This window comes from Python bivittatus, unplaced genomic scaffold (genome assembly GCF_059951505.1).
Source record: "Python bivittatus isolate LINGU-HERP-01145 unplaced genomic scaffold, Pbiv_v1 ctg000980_np1212, whole genome shotgun sequence".
Taxonomy (NCBI): Eukaryota; Metazoa; Chordata; class Lepidosauria; order Squamata; family Pythonidae; genus Python; species Python bivittatus.
In genome coordinates this window covers 24,773,523-24,800,283 of record NW_028277125.1, presented here as the reverse complement: position 1 = coordinate 24,800,283, position 26,761 = coordinate 24,773,523, and the positions used below count along the sequence as shown (strand labels likewise).

The 26,761-nt window shown below is 39.0% G+C and overlaps 2 protein-coding genes across 16 annotated transcripts in view; one reads left to right on the top strand and one right to left on the bottom strand.

Moving 5' to 3' along the window:
* LOC103065035 (uncharacterized) overlaps nucleotides 1–1,057 on the bottom strand; it is a 52,943-nt gene extending 51,886 nt beyond the window's left edge. For 12 of the 13 annotated variants that reach the window (XR_015794437.1, XR_015794435.1, XR_015794436.1 and 9 more), the window contains exon 1: nucleotides 819–936. The gene's annotated coding sequence lies outside the window, so the exon portion shown is untranslated. Of the gene's footprint in view, nucleotides 1–818 lie in introns of all 13 variants that reach the window. The other variant, XM_088132249.1, reaches the window with a different exon arrangement.
* Nucleotides 1,058–1,171: 114 nt separating this feature from the next.
* On the top strand, nucleotides 1,172–26,656 carry TM4SF4 (transmembrane 4 L six family member 4). Of its 3 annotated transcripts, XM_088132257.1 has the most exons (6): nucleotides 1,172–1,306; nucleotides 2,956–3,045; nucleotides 8,019–8,108; nucleotides 9,958–10,103; nucleotides 11,699–11,888; nucleotides 26,507–26,656. In XM_088132257.1, the coding sequence occupies exons 2-6, from the start codon at nucleotides 3,007–3,009 to the stop codon at nucleotides 26,639–26,641; spliced, it is 600 nt and encodes a 199-aa protein (XP_087988383.1). In that variant the 5' UTR covers nucleotides 1,172–1,306; nucleotides 2,956–3,006; the 3' UTR covers nucleotides 26,642–26,656. The 3 variants fall into 3 exon arrangements, with proteins under 3 accessions (XP_087988383.1, XP_025031515.2, XP_007442367.1); XM_025175747.2 differs by lacking the exons at nucleotides 1,172–1,306; nucleotides 2,956–3,045 and adding an exon at nucleotides 6,133–7,367; XM_007442305.4 differs by lacking the exons at nucleotides 1,172–1,306; nucleotides 2,956–3,045; nucleotides 26,507–26,656 and adding exons at nucleotides 6,313–7,367; nucleotides 15,417–15,506.
* Nucleotides 26,657–26,761: the final 105 nt, after the last annotated feature.

Here is a 26,761-nt window from a genome sequence, read left to right as displayed (position 1 = left end):
ATTGGGTTGCAAGGGTTCTCTGAACTTTGCTTTTCACACCTTGCAGAAAACACCTGTAAACGAGAAACCAAGCTCAGAGAACTCCTGCAATGCAACCGGTGTATTTCAACTAACTCTACCCCAGAGCTACGTGTATGTGCCTCTAGGGCAGGGTCCCCAAACTCTTCAGCTCACTGACCCCTTCATGAAGTTTCAGGTTGTTCATTAACCCCCAAACATTTATCTATGTAAAATAATGTATGAATTATTTATAAATTATATGGAAATAATTTAATAAATACTTTAACTTATAGTACTACAAATAACAACAACCCTTTGGATAGTCCGATCGACCCTTGGGAGTCAGTACTGACCACTCTAGAACCCCGCTCTAGGGCTAGTATGTCTCAAAGGGCGCCCTTCCTTTTTAAAATGCAGGGAGGGGTCAAAATAAAGAAGTCGGGACTCCCCGGGCAGCGACGTGTTTTTTGGAGAGACGCGCTGGTGACTTTAATCAACAACAAAAAAGCATCTTTCTAGGAAGAGCTTGGGAAATGAAGGCGCCTTTCTTCAGCTTGGCTAGCAGACCGTGAGCCCAACCCGTCTGGAGGAAGGCGCCCCGTTTCGGAAGGCGGTGCTTGTCCGCGGATTAAGTCACCCACGAGAATCTCTCCGTTCCCGACGTGCAAAGGGCGGCCCTCTCCTAATGCAGGCAGGTCGAGGGGAGACGAGGCTCGACACAGCTCCACCTGACTAACGCAACTCTTGCTCCTCCGACCACGGGACGCAAACGCTAAGCCCCATTTCCTCAAGCAGGACGAGAGTCCACCTCCTCCTACCTTCGCGCTGCGACGCCCCCACTTCACGACGCAACAGCGGCACTTGGCACAAAAACAAAAACAAAAAGGCCCCTGGAAACCTGAGCAACGTGTATTTGCGCTGTACTCACGTGACTGCGGGACACGTGACGACTCTGCCCAGTCTTGTCTGCTGGCTCTGGGAGTCGAGGATGCCGCAGAGCGGAGGTTGGCGCTTGAAGCAGGAATATCTGGAAAATGAGCCTCAGCCCCTTCGCCTATTCTGGCACGGCGTCTAATGAGGTGTTAAGCACATCCAGTCGGCGTTTGCGACGTATTTGACCAGGGAAGTGTCAGTCACAAAATGAGTCTTTGCTTTAGCCTTTTATCTGTTTAAGGAAGGCAGATTTGAGCCATCCATTATGCTATAAGTATTTGAGCAGAATCATTTGACGTGCTTAACATGCATGACCTCCAGACAGCACGTGCTGGCTGTTTTTTTAGCATTCCGATCCTGCAAAAGTCCGAAGGTGGGTGGATGTCTGCAATTCGGCTCCCTGTATTTCCATTTCAAAAGAATTCTGCATCACTCTGCTTCTAATTGCACCTTACATCAATAAATATATTTTTGCACCATTGTTTTTGCTCATTGTTAGCCAGTGGCCCTGTAAGCAAGGGTGTGCAGGAAAGCCCCAAAAAATCAAAGTAACAGAATTATAGTTTAACTGATTCATGTTACTGCCTTGAAAGGAAAATATTGATCTCTCTAGAGTATTTCTGATATGGAATCATAGTTCTTATGACCTCCCTTTCCATGTGAGGTCCAGGGGCAATTTTTCCCCAGTTCCTCAAAATGTATTTTCTGCAGTAGAAGAATGTTGTGGTCTGGCATCTATATGCAGTAGTAGGCATGGATTTTTTTGACCCCTACATCGTCTTTCCCCAACTTGCCATGCTTCAGAAGTGATAGACACTCACTTTTCCTAGCTAGTAGGACCATCTCTGAGAATGATTAAAGTTGTAGTTCAACATCCCTAGAGCATTTTACACTGGATAGCATGGTTCTCCATATTATCAGTTACTGTAAAGCAATGTTTGTCAACCTTAGCATCTTTAAGATGTGTGGACTTCAACTCCCAGAATTCTGGGAGTTGAAGTCCACACATTTACAGTTGCTAAGGTTGAGAAGCACTGCTGTAAAAGATATGTGCATAGAAATAGTATTAATGTTGCATTCTGTGGCTTTCGTTTACCTTAACCTTTGCTCTCCTTCCCTTCCACTCATACATGTGTTTCAGCATGTATCTGCAACGAATGCACTTCATGTATCCAGTGAAATGAGCACAAAAGCTTAGGTCCCAATAAAAGAATACGTTAGCCTTTAAGATACTATAGTAAGGGCTTGTTTGACTATGTGCTATAACAAAATAACTAACCAGCTGGAATGTGGGACTTAACCAACAGTGAACATTGCACCAGGGCTCTTATTGTTCTTATTCAGGGCAGAAAGAGGCACAAGCAAAAAATGTATTTTGTAAAATTAATGACAAGCCTTATGCATTTCAGTCATGGTAATGCCTTCTTCAGAGCTATTTCGGTAAAGACAATCAGTTGCATGGATCGTATCCCTTATGCAGAGGAGGAACAATGGTCTGGTTAACTCAACATGATTGACCATGGTTCTTCACACTGCTGTGTGAGACAGCACATGTTTTGCATGCAGAGTGTGTCCAGCCCAGTTCCAGAGGCTTGCTGCCAGGTAAGGTAGACCAGTCCTCCTCTGACTTGGTCAGGCCCTGATGGGATGCTATGGGAAATGATGTCCGGAGCATCAGAAGGCACCAGGTTGAGGAACGTTAGAGTAGATGCTTGTGAGCTAACCAGACAGTGGTCTGATATCTCCCAGGCATGGGAGTCAGAATGTTAGTTGAGCCTGTGAGGTTTTGTTAATTGTAGTTGATGGGTTTATCCCAGTTCCCATTTTTTGCTTTCTTTTTGTTATATGTTGTTGGTTGGTTTTGTTACTTGTTATTTATATGGATATTTTAAAAATCATGTTTGTTCCCAGAGTCACTTTGCAAGATGGGCAGCTATCAAAATTGAATAAAATAAATAAATATTCACTATAAGAAGGTTTATTGTGTTGCTGATGTACGTGTGCTTTTTTTATTTCTTAAAGGAGGAAGACTTTGCATAGCCAGTTCTGATTCAACAAAATGATCAACTTCAGATGTGGGGTGTACTGCAGTGTCAGAGCAGCAAGATCCAGGTTCAGATCCTCACTAAATCATGCAGATCACTGGTTGATTTTAAGTCAGTCATTTTTACTCCCAATCTACCTCCTAGGTTACTGTATTGTTGAGATGATAAAATGAGAGAATACCCCTCCCCCGTGTACCTTTAGAGAAAAGAGGGGATCTAAGGGCAGTAAGTATATAAATAAATTCAAATGTGTCATCACGTAATAACAGGGATTAATCAGATGTGTTAGTTGCAGGTATGAACGTATGTACTGACCTTAGGACACTTGCTGTACATTTGAAGCAACAATCAAAATGTGGATTGCAGATATCTTTTACAAAAAAATTGCAGCAGCAGATCAGATTGCTGCATCTGCTCCCTTGGGACGGGAGCATGATCTAATTTATGAATCATTAATTTATTAATACAGGTTGCTGGTGTGTAACTTTCAGTGGTCACTCACAAATTCCTATCTTTGCCAAAATAAACATAATTACTAATCTCTCCAAAGTCAGAAGTTCTATTCTTGGGATTTAGTAGAAAACACGGATAAGTAAAAATATCCTGTTTGGTTGTGATATACTTCGCAACACATGCACACATACGTCCTCCCAGATGAATATGTACTTGTGTCTATATTCAGAAGATACACTGGTGTGATCTGATCTAAAAAAAGGGGGGGGGGCAAGTATTGAAAACAATACTCTGAAGAAAATCAATGATAAACTACTTTACATTGTTGCCAAGATAACTGTATGACCATGACTGTGTAGTCACCAGAAATCAAGCTTGAACTAAATTTTACTAGGTTTTTCCATACTACATCCTTACGTGCCTTGACTCCATGCATAAAACAGTGGAAATGAAGCCAGCTTAAGTACTTTTTTACATTTCAGTCCCTTCTGCCACTTTGGCCACAGGGATGGCCTTGTGTGTTGTCCAAACCAGACTTACCCTGGCCCTGACTGATGGATTTCCATGATTCCTTATCCTTCCACTTGGCCAGGAAAGCAAGCACCAATAGGTTTCTTTTCCATGTTTGGGTCTCTGACATGTGGTTTTCACTGGTAGACTATTTGTATAATCTCCCCTTCTTTGACTGCTCCTAATACTTGGCATCTTCCTATCTGATGCATCTGCCAGGGGACTGCTTAAAAAGAGGAAATGAATGGATTGTTTTACCATTCTTCCTGTCATTGGGACTAGAATTAAAATGGGCAAAACTTTTTGTCAGTTTCACCTGGTCAAGAAGAGAGGGAGGAAGGAGAGGTTGGCTGGTTGATTGTGGCTTCCATCAATGAACTTATTTTAAAAAGCCCAGCCTTCTTTGTGTTATGCAGTAAACATAGATAGGAAAAATAGTGACCTTGGGCACCCAGCTTGTGCTGAGATGTCTCCCATAGCACCTAGGATGGAACACTTTTGATGAGCAGTTGCTTAGGTTACCAGCCTCAGTCATATCCATGACCTGTGCAGCATTCCCTGGTAATGGTAAGGACAATGCCAATAATTTTTGGCATATTTTGGCCAATATGTCATAACTGCAAGCAACATTCAGTTTATCTCAGGTCTACTCATGACATTTTATGCAAGGTTTGTCTGAGAGTTAAGTCTGGCAAGGTCAGAACCAAACATCCTGAAACCAGAATGGTCTTGTCACATTAATAAGAGATAGGTCAACTCTTTTCTGGTCCCAAAGCAGGAGCCTCTTAGCCTGTAACTTAACACTGGTGAAAGAAAGAGGGGCAAGAATGAGCCTTGCTTTTCCTATAAATATAGGTTGTATTTTATTCTTAGCAATTGTTAGATTTATTTTTTAAATGGTTTAACTGGCAGTTCCAATAGAGTATATTATATGTCCTCGAATCTCTGTTTGCAAAGCTTCTAGTTTCAGTACTGAATGGATGAAGCCTAACAGTAGGATCTCTAACCTAAAGACTAATTTGCAAGTCAATATACTGTTGCATTCACCCCACCAATAAGGAGATACATATAGTGTACTAATACACTCGAGATGCAGAATACAGACGTATATGGAATTATTTCAGATTTAGCCTTGCACAAATGAAATAATAATACAGACAAAGTGCAAGTAGAACCAAAACTTTATAGCACAAAGTTATTGGGCATACTAAGAATACTAAGAATAAATCAATTTTTTTAAAAAAATATTACTTCTCATTGGTCATTTAGCTGTTATTTCTGTCAGAGATAATGTTTCTGATTTTCAAGTACATATTATTCACCTGTAATGTGCCCAGAGGAATTAATTCACCAAAATGCATAATATAAAAGCTAGAAAAAAATTTAGAACATCAACATTTAACCAATTTTAAAACATCTGGTGAAATCAGTGAAACTAAGTCTCACTGCTTCAATGGCTCAATTCATTTAACATTCTTGGATGAGTTATTAAACTAGTGTGGCATACAAACCCACACGATAGGTTCCATTGTGATTAAGGTGTAGCTCATCACAGTTTCATGTATGATTCATCATAAATTTACTTACTTCAGATTCCAGGAGTGAGGATTAAGTTGAACTTAGCTCTTCCTTCTGACCTCTGGACATTATGTCAGGAGACCAGAGAGGCTGCTAGGCTGCAGCCTCTCTTCCCATTTTTTTCTCCACACATCTTCATAGACATTAAGAGAGGGGGCATAACAGGGACAGCATCTCCCTCCTCCCCCCTTCTCTGATCCTGATTGGGCCAACACATCAATTTTACATTGGGGAGGAAGAAAAAAAAGTGAGTAGCAGCTGGCCAACCACCTCAAAGATAGCTAGGATGCTATCTAACATTGCTGCTACCTAGCCAATCAGGATTGACTTTGTTTTGATATGTTATTTAAGATTAGAGCAATGAAAAAGTAGCTGGATGACTGTATCATGTAGACATGCTCAGTGTGTCGATAGTAAATATGACTAAATCAAGATACAAGCTCAGATATTGCTATCATCCATTAATCACATTTTATATTTAAAGCAAAATATAATTTAGCCCTGCTTCTCCCAAGCTATATTTTCATCTAAAAAAATGAGAAATGTTCTCTTCATGGTAATGTTCCATTCTTTCTACAAACATAGCAGAAAATGAAAGGTTGAGAAACTGATGAATTTGAAGAAATATTGTAATTGTTTTCCAACAAAGAACTGATTATAGCATAAATCAGGTGGTGTTGCTTAAGAAGTGGGGCTAAATCCACTGAAATTTTGGTAATATGAAAACATATTAATCTTAACAGATTAAGTAAAGAAAAAACATGCAGCAGCCCAACCTGGAATGAATCCAGTAATATTAAGAAGTAGAAATACATACATTGTGTTAACTCATGGTTGGCCTAAATAAGGTTTGTTGAATAAATCATACATAACACACACATTTGATACATGACCTGAAACCATAAACCAAATTGTCCATGTTGTATTTACTTAGGATGAAGTTTCCACAGGGTCGTAGTCCTAATCTTTAGAAATAGAATTTAAGAAATGTATGCATATTCTCAGCCTCTGTTTCAATATAAAAATTTTATTGAACCATGTAGAGAAAATGACTAACAAACCTTTGATCTGCTTACTCAGTTTCCATGTGTCATCTGCCTATTATTCTTTGCTATTACAGCTTTTATCTTGTTCTTCCTTGAAAGATCAATAAATTATTAGTATGCCACCCACACTGGGTTATATTGGGGGTTTCTGTGAAATTAGTGAGTAATTTAATGGTACATGAACTAATCATTCATTTTTATTTGTACTGTGGATAAGAGTCTGAAATCTTTTCCTTTTTTCCCAGTCTAATGAGAGAGAGAGTTCACTGGCTCAAATATTCTACCATCAATGGGAAGGGGAGTTACAATAATCTTCTTCCAACTACTGACTGTCTTGGGGAGGCTGGTAGAATATTAACAGAGCTTCTGGTTGTCATGACAAATTCAGAGGTTGTTCCGAACATAATCTCATTGGGGCGGGAGAGATGCAGAAATATGAGATCATGACAATGTTAGGCTTATAAATTGTCAGAGCTTTGGGCTGCTGGCAGACTGAACTCTGTGAAAGAAAGTGGGATCCAAAACACAAGTGGATTGAGGCAAACTATAAGAAGCTTTTGTTAAAAATAAAATCAAGATCCAAGGAAAGGTTTACCTTCGCTAGTGGAGTTTGCAGTACAATTTCGGAAATATGTGTTGTGGAGGGTGTGCCAAGTGTCTTGGAGTTACTCTCATTCCTCTAGCTCTATTATGCATTCTCGCCAATATTTTGTTATTTTTTCCTGGGGGAACAATTGAAACCAGCGACCATATTTCAGATGAAGTTTGGTACTTTGGAGGAATTTTGGGTTCTGGTGTACTGGTGAGTACGTCAAGTACCCCGTTCTTTTTCTTTTTATCATATTGAGTTTACAGGCTTTATAGAAGTTCATCTGCCAATATACAGAAGTTTGTTACAACCTATGATTGGAATTAAATTATAATCTGCTGAATAAGCGGGTTTGAAATTAAAATATAAATTGAATATGAATTAAATCTGTTATAAAGAAAACAGATGCTTATCTGATGATGCAGTAAAAACAACATATATATCTAGATGTCCTTGGTGAATAAACATATAAGCAGCGTTTTGTTGAATCAGACTACACTTTATTAGACTAGCATTATTTTGTTAGAGCAGTAGCCAATGCAGATTAGAAATGAGTATAAACATGTTTCTGTAAAACATATTACTGGTTGACTTTCCTTGTGTTTGTGTGTGTTAGGATGTTTCCAGTCAAATGCTAACAATTAAACTTGGAAGTAATTCCTGCTGCATTCAGTGGCATTTTCCAATTCATTGTGCTTTGGTGGACAGCATCATTGGATTAGAATGATCCTGTTGCTTACACAGTAGTAAACCCGCTGGTTGCAATGATGACATTTCAGAAAAGAAATGGCATTGCAGGATCCAGATTAGATGCAACTAAATAGAGAATGATTATGCCTCACTGTGATTTTCTGTTTTCTCCAGATGGTGTTTCCTGCTTTGGTCTTTTTGGGTCTTAAAAATAATGATTGTTGTGGGTGCTGTGGAAATGAAAACTGTGGAAAGAGATTTGCTGTAAGTATAGAAGCAATAAGAACCTCTAAGTAACGATTAAGATGGAAATATATATTCCATTCATCACCACAAAAACATTACTGTGTTCAAGACCATCTTGCTAGCTAGGCTCCATTTTTGCCCACCCCACCCAAAGAAATACTTAAGAAAAAAACATTTTGGATTTTACTTCTGAAAATAGACTCATATTGATTTTCCAGATTCTATTCTTGACAAAATCCCTAATGGTTTGTGTACCTCCCCCCAACTTTTTTTTTTTTTTTGCAAAGCTTTTGAATTTCTTTGAATGCAATGGTTTCACCTGGCTCCATTCAGTGACAGCAATATATAATCTTAGATTTCTAAGATGCGTATTGTATTTTGAGAGCTCTAGGACGGCAGCAAATTCCATAAAGCAATGATGTGATGGGGAGAAGTCCACATCTCCTGCTAATAAGTTGTTGGATGATTCTCAGTTGTATTATTATAGGAAAAGGTTTTTTAAAAAACTTTTCTCTATCCATTTTCCCCATCCCATTCATAATTTTATCATGTATCACCGTTCTACCCCTTGATCATTTTGCTGCCTTTTCTTCTTCCTTCCTTCCTTTCTCTTTCTTTCTTTCTTTCTTTCTTTCTTTCTTTCTTTCTTTCTTTCTTTCTTTCTTTCTTTCTTTCTTTCTTTCTTTCTTTCTTTCTCTCTCTCTCTCTCTCTCTCTCCTTTCTCTTTCTTTCTTTCTTTCTTTCTTTCTTTCTTTCTTTCTTTCTCTCTTTCTCTCTCTCTCTCTCTCTCTCTCTCTCTCTCTCTCTATATATATATATATATATATAATTTTATTAAAAAATTTAAGAAAGAAGATAAAAACTAATAGAAACTAATATAGAGTAAGAAAAGGGAAAAAAGAAAAAAAGAGCTAAAAGTATAAGAAAGAAAAAAAAGTTAAAAGAAAATAGGAAAGAAAGAAAGAAAGAAGATACAAAGAAGTAGCTTCCAATCTTCTTTACAGCAGTTATAAGTACAATTATAAATTTACCTCTTGCTCTAGGGTCACAACATAACTCTTTTTTCTCTATAATCTATTTTGTCTAATCATCAAAACCATAAATCATAAGTTCATTTTTTTCTGTTTCACACAAAAAGTCTATAAAGGGTTTCCAGTTGCTGCCTTTTTTTCTTAACTAGCTAGATTCCAGAGACATAGCTTGTCTTTTTTTTGACCCTCCCCCCGATGCTACTGCCCCAAAGGGATTGGGACCAGGATAAAACTTGATTTAATTAAATTGAATGTAGATTGTAATGAGTTAATTCATAATTAGACTTTGTATGGTTTTTCCCTCTATACTTAATAATTTCTCTCTTCTGCTAGATTTAAAATTGTAATCCAGTTGCAAAATTTGATGCGGCTTTGTGGGTTACACTCAAGGCATTGGAAGCTGGGCAAGCTGTCTTAACAATTATTTCAGTGTTTTTGAAAATACTGGCAAGTAGTGATCAGATTCAGGAAATAAAGGGGGCCAAATATTTGGCTATATCCCCCAGGAGAAAGGGACATAAAGTTGCTTTCATTAAAAGCAAATTAAAAGTTAAAAGCTCTGGACTAAGGTCTTGAGCAGGTCACAAGGCTCAGCCTTCTATAAGGCCATGTCAACTACTTTAGTCCACTGAATTTAATTTCTAAAGATTTAGAGTTCATGCCATCTGCCATGACCTACCATATGGTCCTTGAACTGAGGAATTTCAGTAGATTTAGAGACAGTGATTTCTTACCTTTTTCATATGCCATTTGTGGGTAAAATAAACCAGGTAATTATGTAAATATGCCAACTTTAGGCATTGGTTTGAGCTCTTCTTTTCTCTTGTTGTTGGCAGATGTTTACTTCTATCATATTTGCAGCAGTTGGAATTGTGGGTGCTGGATACAGTTTTATTGTGTCAATTGTGGCTTTGAACAAAGGCCCCAAGTGTAACATTGATAGCAACAATAGTAGCAACTGGGCCTATCCATTTAACAATGGGTAAGATATTTTAACATTATTATTATTATTGTTATTGTTATTATTTACTATTATTATTATATATTATTATGTAGTCATTATGTAGCAACGTGATTGACAGTGTTTGATGTTACTGAAAGACCCCCTTTTTCAGTCAATGCTCTTCAAATGTGTGGGGCTACAGCTTCCTCATGAAGGGTGGGAATTGTAGTCCACCTAAACTGAAGGCATCTTGTTGGGGATAGCTGTGGCAAGGCATGCTGTAATCTCACTTAAAAAAAAATGCATAAGAATGTATAGAAAAGATTATGTGCCATAAGTCAGTGTTGACTTTTAGTGACCACATAGACCATCTCCAGGATGATCTGCCCCTAACCTGGCACTTCAGGACTTCCAAAAGTACAGCCATCACTGCTGCAATTGAGTCCATCTGCCTTGCTGCTGGTCACCCTCTTCTTCTCTTTCCTTCCACCTTTCCCAGCATTATAGACTTCTCAAGAGACCCAAGTCTTTGTATAATGTGTCCAAAATATGATAATTTGAGTCTGTTTGTGCTTTGAGTGATAACTCTGGATTGATTTGTTATTTGGATATAGAAAAGAAGCCATAGCAAAAAATATAGAATGGCAAAAGTATAAGCTTCAGTATAACACAGAAAAAACTATAGACGGCTAACACCTTTCCTGAAATTTATCATTCCTAAAGATCTAAATAAGGACCATTTGGTAGAAAGTTATCATTATCTGAGTTCTGTTGATCTGACAAAATAAGGTAATTTTAGAAGAAATGCTTATTCCCATATGAACTCACAAAAGTACTATGCAAGTATTGTGGACCACTGGGTTACGCTCAGTCCTCAAAATGTGTGAGAAATATTGGGATATAATCATTTTCAAAGACCAAGTATTCTTATCTCTTATTGATAATAGCTTCAAGTCCCCTGTCATTGTATCTAGCAACCCGTGTGAACATAATTAGCTCTGGCTGCATATTCATTCATTCATTCATTCATTCATTCATTCATTCATTCATTCATTCATTCATTCATTCCTATTAATTTGCCTTCATTAGCTCCCTTGGAAACTTTACCGGACTATTTAATTCTTATTAATAAGTGAATTAAGAAAATCATTCTGATGAATCGTTGAGGCAGTGGAACATCACACTTTAACAATGAAGGATCCTACTTTCAATTCCTGTTGTGTTCCATTCCAGCAGCGCTTCCTTGACTAGTCATTTTCCTTCCAGATTTGTTGGACTAGATCTTTCATAACTTAAAGTTGTTAAAAGTGTAGCCAAAGGAGTTTTTAAAAAACTGAACCATGCAGACCGTATGGGAACATTTCTGAAAAAAAAATTGTTGAGAGGGAGGGAGGTATTTCACTACCCACGTGCTTCTGGAAATCCATTACATCCAGCAAGATACAGCTTAGTCCTTTCTCAAATGGGTATCGGTTTTATTCCCCACAGAACCCAGTGGGTACCATTAGATCAATACTATTTTATGATGTGCATAGATCCACCCTAGATTATGGCACACATGAGCTAGCAAAGTAAACATAAAATGTAGGCAATGGCTTCTGTAAGAGAGAACTATTCTTTTTTTTCCCCCACAGGGATTACCTTGGGGATCATAATTTATGGAACCGTTGCCAGTCACCAGAATCCATTGTGCCCTGGAATCTGACACTCTTCTCTCTGCTGCTGATAATGAGTGGAATTCAACTGCTCTTGTGTGCCATTCAGGCAATCAATGGTCTCTTTGGAACTGTCTGTGGAGACTGTAAATGTTGTGGGTGCTCTGGGGTAAGAATACGTCCATATTTCAGTATGCCTGCTTCTCATTTTGTGTGTTGATTTGCTTATTGTTTGCTTATTGTGTTTTCTTAACCACTTATGACAAATTTGCAAGAAGGCAGTTTTTGGCTGGTGTGGGTCTTCCGGGCTGTGTGGCCGTGGTCTTGAAGTTTTGTTTCCTAACGTTTCGCCAGCACCTGTGACCGGCATCTTCAGAGTGCAGGAGCACAGACAGGAGCAGTTCTCTGACAGAACTGCTCCTGTCTGTGTTCCTGCACTCTGAAGATGCCGGTCACAGGTGCTGGCGAAACGTTAGGAAACAAAACTTCAAGACCACGGCCACACAGCCCAGAAGACCCACACCAGTATGCCGGCCATGAAAGCCTTCGACAATACAAGGCAGTTTTTCTTTGAATGTCTAGTGGTAAATTCAGGTTGACAGTGGAATCTAGGGAACTGAAAGTCTCTCCTTCGCTGGGTATGTCAACCAGAGGCTGCACAGCCATCTCTTAGTAATATTTTAATTTTTATCCCTCCACAGAGAAGAATGAGATTCAGTGGCCTAAATGAGACTTTTAAATCTATTATTCTATATTCAGAGAGGGTACTTCAGCTGGAGCTGAACAACATAATCCCCTTTGCCTTACCTGTGGCTTGTAATATACTAGGTTGTATAGAAGTGTTCTGAGCAAAAAGCGAGTTGCTTCCAGAACTTTGCAGAATTGTTACATGCTATTTATCAGACTTTTTAAAAGAGTATTTCAAATCTATACACATGAGAAAAGCCAAAATCAGTAGATACTGTAAAGCATGTCCATATGCCTACTATTTACTTGTATCATAATTTAGTTTGTCAGTCATATACAGTTCCTAGCTCTTAAACTAGCCTCTTATAGTTCTATTTTAATGGCATTCTGAGCATCCATTAATATGTGGTAATGCTTAATCTCATTTCATACAAAACTTCTCTTTCTAATTTCTGTATACCGAGCTTCTGTCCAAGAGGCAATTCACAAAGCACCTCCTGGCCCAGTTCTGAGATAGCCTACTTACTAGTCATTAAGGACATGTCCTCACACCAGAGTCTCCATCTCTGGGCCATCCTGCCACTGAAGCAGGCTGAAGCCAGATCAAGAAGAGCATCAGAGCTCTTTTCTTTATTTTTCACCCCTGTAGCAATATTGACCATGTGGAAACATAATCTGTGAGGTTGATATTCCCACCAGTAACCTCTGCCATCTCTTTCCACATCAATCCCTGCCCTTACCTCCATGCTTGCTGGGAAACATTGAGATTGCTGTGGTGAGAGGTGGTGGAGGATCCATTCCTGGGGAGTGTGGTGGAAAGAAGCAGCAGCAGAAAATGGACAGAACCTCCTTCCCAGCCCCTGACAGCAGTGGTCAAAACCACCACCCTTACCCTCATGTGAGGGTGGCAAATTTGCTGACCTCATTTTCAAGGCATGGTGAAGGGGTTGCTGAGAGGACAAGGTTTTCCACTTTCCTCCCATCTCTGGGATGGGATGGAAGCACATTACTGGAATGTGGGGAAGAGCCCATGGAATAGAAGAGAGATGCAATTTGTCTTTTCCTGATCAATTAGTCTTCCTATAGCCTAATCAAGAAAACAAGGAACAATTCTCAGTAGATGTAATGGTATGTTAGAAACACCTTGAGAAATGGGGCGAAGAGATGCTGCCTAGGGAAAAGTCAGATAAGTGAGGGTATAGCCATCAGCTGCATAATGGGTAGAGAAAGAGGTCAGAAGGGACCCTCCCTAACTTTTCAGGCTGTAAAAGAGACAGTGGGAGATTTGTACTTTCAGACTTGCAAGATTCTGTTAATGTAGCCTTACAATAAAGTAGAATTAGCTCACCTGGTTGTGTTTCCTCTCTGGTCTACCTGGGAAGCCTGACAGCACAACCATTTTGGAAGTGAAGAGAATATTAAAATACCCCTGATCATGTTGATCTCATGAGATAGAGTATTGACTAACTGCTTTCCAAGTATAAGCTGTAAAATCTTCTTAAAAATTAAAGATGGGAACCATGCATCTGTGTTATATCTTCACGATGTAACTGCAGATGCATAGAATATATGTGGGTCTGAATGGAGAACAGGAGGAAATGTTTGAAGAGCAGGATTGCTCTCTACTGTAAGGCAGAGTGAGGCTTCTGCCTCATTTGACAGAGGCTGAAAAGCACAGAATGGTTGGGCATGCCCTCTAAACTATCCTGAGTGGAGTGGAGGACATTCCTGTCACCATGACTGAAATCGTATTCAACTTCCAGTTCTCATAAATGGCATTGAGTAGTGGCTGGGAGATGCTGGCTTGCCTTAGATAACAAGATGATTGAGGTAGACCTACTCTCAGTATATACTTACGAAGTGGTAAATCATAAACAGAAGCTGTGAGCTTTGCAATGTCCTGGCCCTATCCTGCTTCTTATATTACATCTTCTGTAAGATGAAGTAGAAACTGGAAATTGAAAAAAAAAATCAGAAAAAAAGTATATCTTTTGGGTGCAACAAGTTCCCAGCAAATGATTTTTTTATTCATTCATTTATCAGAATATTTATAACCCAACCTATTTTAAGAGGTGAGGTGGAATATAAGTAATGAATACAATGTATTAAATAATAAAGCCCAATACATAAAATCTAGAATAAAATAAAAATACTGGCTATGTGTGCATGATATACTTCCTGTGGATTTTTATTTCATCTATTCATTCCAGTTTTCTGGACCCATACAATGCACTGAACCATAATTTGGGTTTGCCAAACATGATGGATAAAATGTATTTGGCTAGGTTATGATTCAGTGTGTCCTGCAAGCACGGCTCCTAAGTTGCCATCACCAACATGCAAATGCTTGGGTGAAAAGCCAGATTAAGTATCACTTTCAAATAATGCTGTGCCAGCTGTGTCTGCAAGGAGGGAAAGGAATTCCACAATTTGAATGCTGCTGCTGAAATGTCCCTCTTTCACAATTCTACATAATATGCTGTTCCTAATGGCAGGACAAGAGAAGAGCCTCCTGAACAAATTTTAATACTCTAATTCTCAAAGATTCCTCAAAATTTAAGATTTGAGGAATGTACAAAGAGGCATTCCTCAAATCTTAAATTGCTAACCTAGCAGGTTCTTTTTCGGTGATTCTCCAATCAGTTGGAGACTGATTGAGAAGTCATCAGAAGTAATACAAGAACTCAAGTTTCAGTTCCTTGTTGCATTCAAGTTAGAGTGAGATTGGAATTTGTCAAGATGCTGGATTTTTCTGCTGCTTGGGGTAGATTTTATACTGCTTCTTTGGTTAGCTATTTGACTTTGACTTTGGCCATGGTCCACTCTTCAAATGTGGCCCCTGGGACTATTCGAATTTGGCCCTCAGACCCACCTTTTAGGTATCAAGGAGAGCTACTAAATTTGGGCATATGGGGTAATTTTTACCTGGATTTTTTACTGCAGTCAAATGCTATATAAATGTTAAACTATTACTAACATTAGCCAACATTTGCTTTTCTTTGTCCTTTAGGGAGATGGAACAGTTTAAAGAAGATGATTGCAATATATCAGCTGTGATAACACAGAAAATCCCTTTCTGGACTTTCCTCTTGATATCATGGGCCAAGTGCCTTTTACACAAAACAGGTTTAGAATGAGGGGTCTTTTCTCATGATACAGGAGAACCACGTTTCCCTTCCTGTACTTATTTCTCCTGATACATTTAGCACCTGTTGGGCTAGAGCATATTTATTTTTATAATACGTTCTTTTCCAAGACAAACTCTTTGAGATAAGACCAGTTGCAACTTTTGGTTCCTTCCGTTCAAGGGGCAAAATTATTAAACCACTTCTCTCTGGTTTGTTTAAAGATTGTCCATGTTGGAAATAAGTCATAGAAATGGAATAATAATAATAATTTACAGGAGTGTGAGATAAAGATTCACATTTGGAATGTTTATAGACTTTGTGTAGGCTTTTTTTATCCTCCACTATTCCCTATGGTTCCTCAGTTACTGTTTTTAAAAGTTGCCTGTTACTTTGTGTTCCTAGAAGTTAAATATTGTGCTCCTTTATAGCTGTATTTACATGTTACTGTGTTAGTATACAGAAATATTTCCATTTTCTAAGTGAACATTTACTCTAAAGCAGATCATATGAAAATAATAAACCATAATGGAATTAAAACTTTGCAGTAGTATGAATACATAACGTGGACTGCGTCTGCCTAGAACAAATCAGAAAATAGAGTCATGGTTTGTTTTAGGCTTGATTTAAGAGGAAGCTTGTATCCTGCATTCAGGGGTCTTTCAGATATAAATTCTGAGTCACTGGAAATGGCTCCAAATCATTGTGTTCCTACAATGTCAGCAGTGTTTGACAGCTGATTTATTTCTGGCTCAGCGATGGTATAATTGAAATCAATGTAAAATTATTTCTCCATTAATGGGAAATCTTGCCGTCCCCCCTACTCCTGAACAGGTCACTGACTCTGGTAAAGTAAGTGCTAGTTTTGTGGGGCTTGAAGCTTCTGCTAAGAAACAGCGATGAAAGCTTAGGCAGTTTCTCTCTCCTCTTAGGAATCAGAGAAGCAAGCATGCAAAATTTCAAACTACTAGATTCCTCACTCATTAATTCTGAATGGAGTCAGGACGAGAGATCTTTGTTACTGCAGTGATTTTCACTCCTTGTTTCTGGCATTTCAAGTCAGCCAAAGGAAAGCTAAATCAGTGATCCTCTTCCAAAGCTGCTTTTTTTTTAATTAGAATTTTTCAGTACAATAAAATTATACAAGATTAAAAGAAGATTAAGAAGAAAAGATTAAGACTGAGGAAAAAGAGTGTATGGAAAATAAGAAACAGAAACAAAAGAAATTAAATGAAATTAAATTAAATTAAATTAAATTAAAAAAGAAAGATGTAGAATTATGATTACTGCCCTTCTTTCTATCAAGTAATAGCCATCTTATTTTTTCCCCTTCCTCTTTGACTCCTTTTAATCCCCACCTCTTCCAATGCTTTTCTTTAAAATTAGAATTTTTCAGTGCAATAGAAGTATATAAAATTAAAAGAAGATTAAGAAAAAAAGATTAAGACTGAGGGGAAAAAGTATATAGAGAATAAGAAAATAAGAAAAATGAAATGACATGAAAAGAGACACGTAGAATTATGACTTCTGCCCTTCTTTCTATCAAGTGATTGCCATCTTATTCTTTCCCCTTTCCCCTTTCTCTTTGACTCTTTATAATCTCCACCTCTTCCAATGCTTCTGATGATCCAGGGAGTGAAAACCTTCACAGTGTTGAAGGGGTCTTGGGTGGCATGCTTAACTCAAACTATGAATGGGTGGTTTGCTAGCCATGTAGCTTGAAAGGGAGGATTCAGTGGTTGCAAATTCATGCTACCTGGCCTTTTAGCTTAACAAATGTTTGTTATGTTAGGTTCCAGAAAATAGTTGCTCTTTTTCTGTCAACCACTCTACCTATTAATTTGTTCTTTCAAGTCTGCTATGATCACCCCTGTTCAGAGGTAAAGTAGGCTTTATTGCAATTTTTTATTTAGAGTTGCCACGTATGATCACAAAGCAGAAATCAAAAGGTGTAGCTTCACTTCCCCCTCTCGCACTTTTTTCCCAGAAAAAAAAATGTTCTGCTTTCTGTCTTGTATGACACATCCCACAGAATAGAGGTTCTAGCATTTAAAATATTGACAACTTTCAAGTATCTGCCTCCTTTCTTTTCTTTCAGTAATGTTGGTTTACTTTTAAGGTATAAATAGCATGCTGAGTTCCATATCTTTCCACACTGTAAATATGACCTATCTTGGCTTGCCAGATGGTAAAGGGACAGTGAGTGCTATTATAGAAATTGTAGGCTTCCTGCTTGCACTTGGCCTAGCCCACTAGATAAGTTGGTTTGCCCCATTTGGAAATAGAGCCATGGCTTCTAGTCTACTAGCCTCAAAGAAGCATTAATGTTTTGGACTGCCACACATGAAGAGCATTTGGCAAAGGTGGCCTCACCAATCATATGAGAAGCCATGGGTACTGATCCAACCCTACCATTCTTCTCTTAAAGGCCCAGATGGTTTGAATTGCTTTTGGCTCATAAGAAAAGCTGACTTAAGTCTGGCTCTGCTCTCAACTGAGAACTTTCAGCTGCTTAATTCCTTTGCCTTGTGATGATTCTCAAGATGTAGGAGGAAGGGCAGATATGCTGGCAATCCTGGTCAAGCATTTTGGGTATACACTAATACAGCTTCAGCTACTATTGTATTGTTGTTTTGATTTCAGTATTGTTCTTACGTTGATGGAATTATCTATCTCCAAGCTTGTGTTTTTTGTCCAAAGATTTCTGTGTATAGACTCAAATTAAGAATATTGTGCTGACAAAAACTGCGAATTATTAAAGTAGTTGTCTTGTTTTGTGTAAATTTGCTACATCCAATAATTATGGCTTGTGATTCAGGTTTATGCAAAAACAAACAAACAAACCCTACTGCTTTGGTTTGAATACTTGTCAAAGGCCATTGCATTTTAGTCCAATGTAGTTTATTTAAAATATTTTCCATTAATTTCAGTGGGCCATATTTCCAATTGCATTTCAAATGACATTATGACTTTAATCTCCCTATCCATCACAGGAACATAACCCTCGCTTGCCATCGTGCATTTGAGAATTGGATAATTTTTGCAAGATATACAATTTGTGTGTGTATACAAAGTATGTGCTTGGTTAAAGGTACTACATATGACGGAGGAAAACTCATTTTAGCATGTTGAGAATACTGTTCTAACTTGGCCCTGTATCTGTTACTAAAACCTATGTTCCTCAATGAGGCCAGTATTTTGAAGCAAATAAAATTGCCCCTTTTGCATCTCCGCCACACACAGCTTAATTATTATTTTATCCTGCTCCATTTCTTTGACCAGCCCAGCTAACTGTGCTTGATTCCACAATTTCACCACCTAGAGAATATTACCTAACCACTAACAAACATGTGTTTCAAAGTCCTTGCTCTAGCAAACATTCCTAAACATGTGGATAACCAGAAGTTCAGTGGCATCAGTAGACAGAATTACCATGTTATATTTCATAAATTTTCTAAACTTCTAACATATCACAGTAGAAATTTTGTATTGATTGTACAACTGTATAGATTTCAGTATTTCATTAAAGAATCTGGGAAAGTGTAGTTTGCTAAGGGTTCTGAGAATTCTCTGTTAAGAGGCTTCTAGTATTCTGCCTATAAATCTTTTATTATTACTGCCATTCATGTTAGGGCAGCTCTTGGCAATCTTGGCTCTTCCATATACAGTATATTGGGACCACAGTTCTTAGAGTTCTTAGCCAGCATGGCTAAGAGCTAAATGTAATTTAAAACTTAGTAAAACATATACCACACATCTTTTTATGTTGAGAAGTTTCAAGTGTATAGCACTTCTAGTTAGATTTGATTTATTTTGTAAGGATATCACTGAAAGCTTATTACTTGTTTTTAACAATGGAAAAAAAGTTAATTTTATGAATAATTAAAAGATAAACACATGTTGTTTCTTTGTGAATATATTGGTTGAACATCAGTAAAGACACATTTCCATCATGCCAATATATTACAAAAACTCCACTGTTTCCATATCCCATCTCTAGAGAGAGGCACCCAAAAATGTTAAAGGGCCCAAAACTCAACCCAGTGTTTGTCCTCAGTCTTTCTCAAAATCACAGTCTATGCTTTTATGCACAGTCATCTCGATGTCATTATTCTAACTCAAAAGAAGAAGGAAAATAAAGCCTGATTTTCCAACAGTTCTTCCCCCCACCCACCGTTGTTCTAACAATTAGTTCCCGTGGCAATTAAAGGCCCTTCCCCACTATTCAGTTAAAGTGCTATTTATGAATTCTTGACCAAGCAGAAACTACATGGGCATGACATTCGCTACTCCATCACTGATTCCATTTGCTGCCTCTGTCCTGGCTGACTACTGATTGGTGCTCTCCTGATTTTGGGCATGCACCCTATGATATAGAAAACTGATTTATAAAATACCAACTTCCACTTACTTCCATGCTTTGTTTAGGAGGCAAAGGGGGGGGGGGTTCCCATTATTTTAGCGTTCTACTATTTCAGCCTCTTACACCATTTCATGGACAGTAGTGCTATTTCACCATTACAACATTTGACAGTTACACTATTTCAACCCCTGAAAATTAGTTTTCCTTAGATTTCAGGTTTGGTCAAAATGGGGGAAAAAAAGAACAACGGAGAGAGTTTAATCAAACAGAGATGTTCAGCCAACTGGTAGATCAAATTGCAGAGTGTTGTAAATCCTAAATGTCGCCTTTGAGCCATATGCTGAGTGCTTCCAAACAGTAATACTATGCCGACAGACTTTCTTTTCCATTTTCTTCTTTTCTTTTTATAATATGGACAATTGGCAATCTATTATAGCTGAAGCAATATTTTTTTCTGATTTCATACTTTATCCAGTGTTATCCAAATAGATAAAGAATAGTAAAATTTATAACCATTCCTTGTGAGAGCCACATCAACCTTTCCAACATGAGACACTCATATCTCTATCCATATATATACATTATATATAACTTCTTTTAAGTTATCATTCAGTGCTAAACTAATGGACAAATGTTACCCTAGAATGGCAGGGAACTGTTTACAATTGTTCCTGCACAATAATGTTTCATCAGCAAAGCTAATACAAAAATATTTGCTGTGTACTTTTGAAATGGGAGTTTCAGCTCAAAGCAAACACACACTCTGCCAGCCTTCACTTGCATAGATAGTGTCTGTATGCGCACTTACAAGTGGCTGTTTCACAAATGCATTTTGCATGGATTTAATGCTGTGTGTAAAAAGCCAAAATAAGGTGTTAAGCATGTAATAGATATCTTGCTTTGTAAGAATCTCCACCTCCCCAGTATAATAATAGCCTCCTAAGAGTCGCAGACTTTCCCTATTACAGTAGCAGATCCCCTCTTGCTAAGAGTCTCCTCCCTCATACAATACCAACTACAGTAATAGATGGAGGCAGTCCAGGACCAGTCATATTGTTAGGCAAAGTGAAGCAGATGGTAGATGATAGCCACAGGGTGTGACAAAAGAGCTGTGTGCCACGCAGACTGCCCTGTGCCCTATTTGGCAAAAATTCAACCATAAGTCCAGTTTACATTTTTTATGGAAGGATTGACTGATTATGTGCCATCAAGTCATTTTCAACTCCTAGCAACCACATAGACAGATATTCTCCATGACAGTTTATCCCTAACCTGGTCTTTCAGGTCTTCCAACGGTGTACCCATTGCCACTGTAACTGAGTCCATCCACCTTGCTGCTGATCATCCTCTTCTCTTTCTTTCCACTTTTCCCAGCATTAGAGCCTTCTCCAGAGAGTTAGGTCTTTGTATAATGAGTCCAAAGTAGGACAATGTATGCCTCAAGTGAGAACTCTGGACTGATTTTTCACTTCAGAGAACAAAATCTCTTGGCCTACCTGGTTTCTTAGCCTCTCTAGCATACCTGGCTACAGGTAGTCCTTGTTTAACTACTGCTGTCCCAGTTCACATGACATAGCTAACAGAGGTAGGTTAGTTTAACCACAACTAATCTCTGAGCTGTTTTGGAGTAAACCCAATCCTTTCTAACCTGGATGCTGACTAGGTTTGGGTGTTTGTATATCATGCCAGCTCTTTCCTGGCTCTTGATCTGGTTTTGTTGTCTGAGCACAGCCAGTTAGACTTTCTAGATGACTCCATTTCAAAGCATTCATAAACTCAGAAGTTGCATAGTTCTTATCCTTGCAAATGAAGTTTGAGCCTCCTGAGGGAACTTGCTTTGAAAGAAACTGGATTTTACTTTGCACTTCTTGGTTTATTTGCATGTTGTGCTTGCTCTATAAGTACTAGAATCATTCTCAAAGTGTGCACAGACCTAATATCCAGGTAGTGACTAGGAGTTGAATTCAACTCAGGATTTTTCAGATACAGTTAAGTAACTAGTGCTCATGGACTTCTTTGTGCCTTTGTTGCCTACCAGATTCCCTTGCCCATGTAACATTGAGCAAAGTGAAGCCATTCATTCATTCATTCATTCATTCATTCATTCATTCATTCATTCAATTTGTCACCACCCATCTTGTTGAAACGACTCTGGGCGGTTTATAGCAGAGATAAAATCAATTAAAATACAATATAAATTGTATTTTGTGGCCAGTTGGAGGTCTTTGTTCCATATTTGATCTGTGCATCTGAGACTGTGCTCTGCTGACACAAAGGCATAAATAATATAAAAACAATCTTAATAAATAAATTCCAAGAACAATGGAGAATTGGCAAATAACTCAGGGAGCATTGTCAGGGACGATTAGAACTCCTATCGCCCCATGCAAGCTGGCAGAGCCAGGTCTTTAATCCTTTCCAGAAAGCTGGGAGGGTAGGAGCCCACCGCACCTCTGGGGGGAGAATATTCCACAGGGCGGGGCAACGGCAGAGAAGGCTCTCCTCCTGGGCCCTGCCAGCTGACATTCTCTTGCTGACAGGGTCCGCAGCATGCCCTCTCTGCCTGACCAGGTGGGGCAGGTTGATGTAATAGAGGTGCCTTCAGGTCCCTTTACCTACCAGAATGCCCCCTAGAAAATAAAAATGCTGTTGGTTGATCTAGCATGTTGATTTAAAACTGCCCATCCGCCCAGGAAACAACCTTTATTGGGTCTTCATGCATTTTTAATTGTCAAAACAAATGCACATTTTTCAAGAAGTAGATAGTGACAGTCCCCCACTTCCTTTTGTGGCCGGTTGGAGGTCTTTGTTCCATATTTGATCTGTGCATCTGAGACTGTGCTCTGCTGACACAAAGGCATAAATAATATAAAAACAATCTTAATAAATAAATTCCAAGAACAATGGAGAATTGGCAAATAACTCAGGGAGCATTGTCAGGGACGATTAGAACTCCTATCGCCCCATGCAAGCTGGCAGAGCCAGGTCTTTAATCCTTTCCAGAAAGCTGGGAGGGTAGGAGCCCACCGCACCTCTGGGGGGAGAATATTCCACAGGGCGGGGCAACGGCAGAGAAGGCTCTCCTCCTGGGCCCTGCCAGCTGACATTCTCTTGCTGACAGGGTCCGCAGCATGCCCTCTCTGCCTGACCAGGTGGGGCAGGTTGATGTAATAGAGGTGCCTTCAGGTCCCTTTACCTACCAGAATGCCCCCTAGAAAATAAAAATGCTGTTGGTTGATCTAGCATGTTGATTTAAAACTGCCCATCCGCCCAGGAAACAACCTTTATTGGGTCTTCATGCATTTTTAATTGTCAAAACAAATGCACATTTTTCAAGAAGTAGATAGTGACAGTCCCCCACTTCCTTTTGTGGCCGGTTGGAGGTCTTTGTTCCATATTTGATCTGTGCATCTGAGACTGTGCTCTGCTGACACAAAGGCATAAATAATGCCCTCTGGATCTACTGACTGACAAGATCTGATGTCATCCGAACACAACTGTTCATGATGCGAATAGTAAATGGAAAGCATGGAAATGCTACAAAAATGCAGTCTGGGCATTAGCAGTATCAGACATGCCATCATATCTAGTAGTTTTGGTTGAAAGTGCTGCAGAGGAAGACATTTACTGCCCTCTTGTGACTTGGTTCACAGTCCCAGCTGTGTTGAGAGCTTTTTATGATTCTCTGGCAGCTGTGTGTTTTATTTGGGGTTTATTTTAGCAATTTTACGTATTATTATTTTAAAGTTGTGCACTGCCCAGGGTCATGTATGTGAGATAGTCATATAAATCAAATAATGGGATTTTTTTTTTTTTTTTGGTTTCTTGAGAGAGGGAAACCTGTGAAAGGACTTGTGAGAGCACAGTCCTTCCCATTTCAAATGAATCTGATGGAGAGTCTATGCCCTAGTAGTCTTGTATCCTGATACAAACCATTCTATGGGTTGAAGTACATGGGAATATTAAGAAGTATTTTATTGCTTAATATGTTTGAATAGTTGTTGCTGTGTTTAAGTTTGCAGCCTGCACAGATTAAACTCCTGGGATACAGTGTTTATAGGCTGTTCCATTTTTGGATAGAGAACTGGGTGGCAGGGGCAAGCTCCATTGCACTGGTCTGCTTTCAACATGTGTAGAAGGCTTGTTGTAGAAACAAAGGAACTAGAAGAGTAAAATGCCTTTTCCCACCTAACAACTTCTGTAAGTGTCTATTTCAGTTTTATAAAAAGAAATGGAAAAAATGGAAGGCTTGTTTGGTGACCCACCTCCAGTGGCAAAGGACAATTTTAAACTCTAACATTATGCTGTATCCTCTGGGGGGTACACAAATGGGTTGGAGCCAGATAAAATTCTACTTAGTTCCCACTGAGATTAGTGAGAGGTCAGCCATGACTACTCACAATTATTTCAGTGGGTCCTAGCAGAAACCAACTGTCAGGATGGAAGCCAGTGTTTTTCCTTTCCTTGTATTTATATAGCTCTGGCAGAAGTGCCATTCCATTACCATTTACCCTAATGGTGAGGGATCTATGGTCCCCCAGATGTTGCTGGACTACATCTCCCATTATCTATGGCAGGTGAGACAACAATTCACCATGTTATGGCAGTTGGTCTTTTGGGATCTATTTTGGTCTTCTTCAAAGATTTATACCAATCTTAGCACACAGCAATTAGAGATTGAAGCCTGATTGAAAGCTTCAATGGCCCTCACCTCTCCAATGGCAGAGCTTTGATACTGCAGACGTATAAGAAAAAAGAGAGCTAGTTTGGTGTAGTGGTTAAAGCATCAGGCTAAAAGCTGTGAGACTATGAATTCTAGTCCTACCTTAGACACAACGTCAGTTGGGTGATGTTGGGCCAGTCCCTCTCTCTCAGCCCTGGGAAGAAGGAATGGCAAATCACTTCCAAAAATGTTGCCAAGAAAACTGCAGGGACTTGTCCAGGCAGTCACCAGGAGTCAATAATGACTTGAATGCACCAAAAAAAAAAAAAAAAAAAAAGGCAGGCTGGGGAACATTTTGGAAGCTCACCCTGTCTGCAAACACACCTACATTTTCCTTTCATCGGTTCCAACAGGAAAGGGAAATATTAAGTAACTGGAATAGGGAAAAAAAGGATTATGTTGTTCCTTTCCCATCTTTGCCCTAGCAGTATATATCCAGCAGGGCTGTGGATATACTTCTAGTTATTCCTGCTTCTACTAACAGAATAAGCTGCCATTGTGATTCCAAAATATATGGCTAACCATTTAGTAGTTTATTATATTACTGGCTATCTGTATTAATTATATATTTTGATTTATATCCCTCCTTTTCTTTGAAACCTCAGTGTCGCTTGGAGGGTTAGCTTCATTTTATCCTCACAGCAACAACCTTGTGAGATAAAAATTAGGCTGAGAGAGAATGACTGGTCCCCCATCACTCAGTGACCTCCATGGTCAAGTGGGATCTTGAATCTGGGTCTCGCTGTCCCAAATCCAACACCTTTACCACTATACTTTCTCCTGAGAGAGAAGGGGAGGTGAGATAAAATAATAGAATAGGCTTCTTAAGCATGTTCTTTCTGTACATATAAAATAGCTAAGTTTGTCTTTACAGGCCTTGTTTTTCTATGATGGCATTTAATACAGAGAAGTGAAGGTGATTTTTCCCCTATCTCCTTTACATCTTCATGCTAGGAAAAAGACCAGCTGCTTATTTTTGTAGGCTTAAGTTTGGGCATACCCATAAACTATTGATATAGACTTATTCAATATCTCCCTCCCTTCTTTTCATTTGGTGGAACTGGGAGGAATTACAAAGCTTTCGTTTACATCAGTGTTTCTCAACCTTGTGGAAACCAAGTGGACAACCAAGTCCATATAAGAATATGGTATTTTGATTCAAGAACCTTGCTGTTCTTTTACTGATTTTATGCTTAGCAACATCCTGATGCTGCCTTATCTGGACACAATGCTAACCTATGTTTGAATCCTATGTGCATCAGCTGAAATCAGAAGCTGTTGTTTCCTTTTTTTAACTAAGCAGAGTTTAGGCTTACATCTGAAACATAAACTATAGTTAATCTGAATTATGACAAATTGAAACAAGCCAATTTCAAAACATTTGTACATAGTACTGGACTGGTTATTTTAAAATGTAAAGCAGCATTTCTCAACCTTGTGAACTTTAAAATGTGTGGACTTCAACTTCCATTCCATTGTTGCTTCAGTGCTGTTATGATTAAAGCAAAAGGAATAGGTGTTCTTTTGGTTCTGTGTTCCACTGTAGGTCCATGAAAACTTCGTAGCAAGGAAGAACTGATGGCTGTGCTTCACAGAAGTGAAGTAGCATTCACTGCAACGGCATAGCTTCATCCCAGCATGCCTATGTTACAACCTAAAGATTTAAAGGACAAAAAAGGAAGGGAAGGGAAGCTTTACTATACTGTGGGGAGAAGATGGGAAATCAAGGGCAGCATGCTTCCTCCACCCTGGGCAGAACCTGAAAGGGTGCCCACTGGGAGATGTAAGTGATAAGCTTCTTCAAGAGGCAAGAAAAAATGGCCAAAGAAAGTTAATTGACTTAACAGCCCATTCTTGGATCAACTGCAATCTGATTTTTGAAAAGGCAGATGCTGACCACCAGAGAACATAGAAGCTGGACATCCCAAGACAAAATGGCTGTACAGGATAGTGACCAGTCCCTGGAGGGAAGGGAGCAGACCAGATGCTGTAGCCAATCGGAGTTGAGGCTGTTACTAGATTAGAAGGAAGCACTGAAGACTATCCACTTGGTAAGATTTAAGATGACTTGGGCCAGAAAAAGTTTTGAAATGGAGCTTCAAAACATGTGGGGCGGGGTGGTGTATTTGTGATGGTCTGGGAGT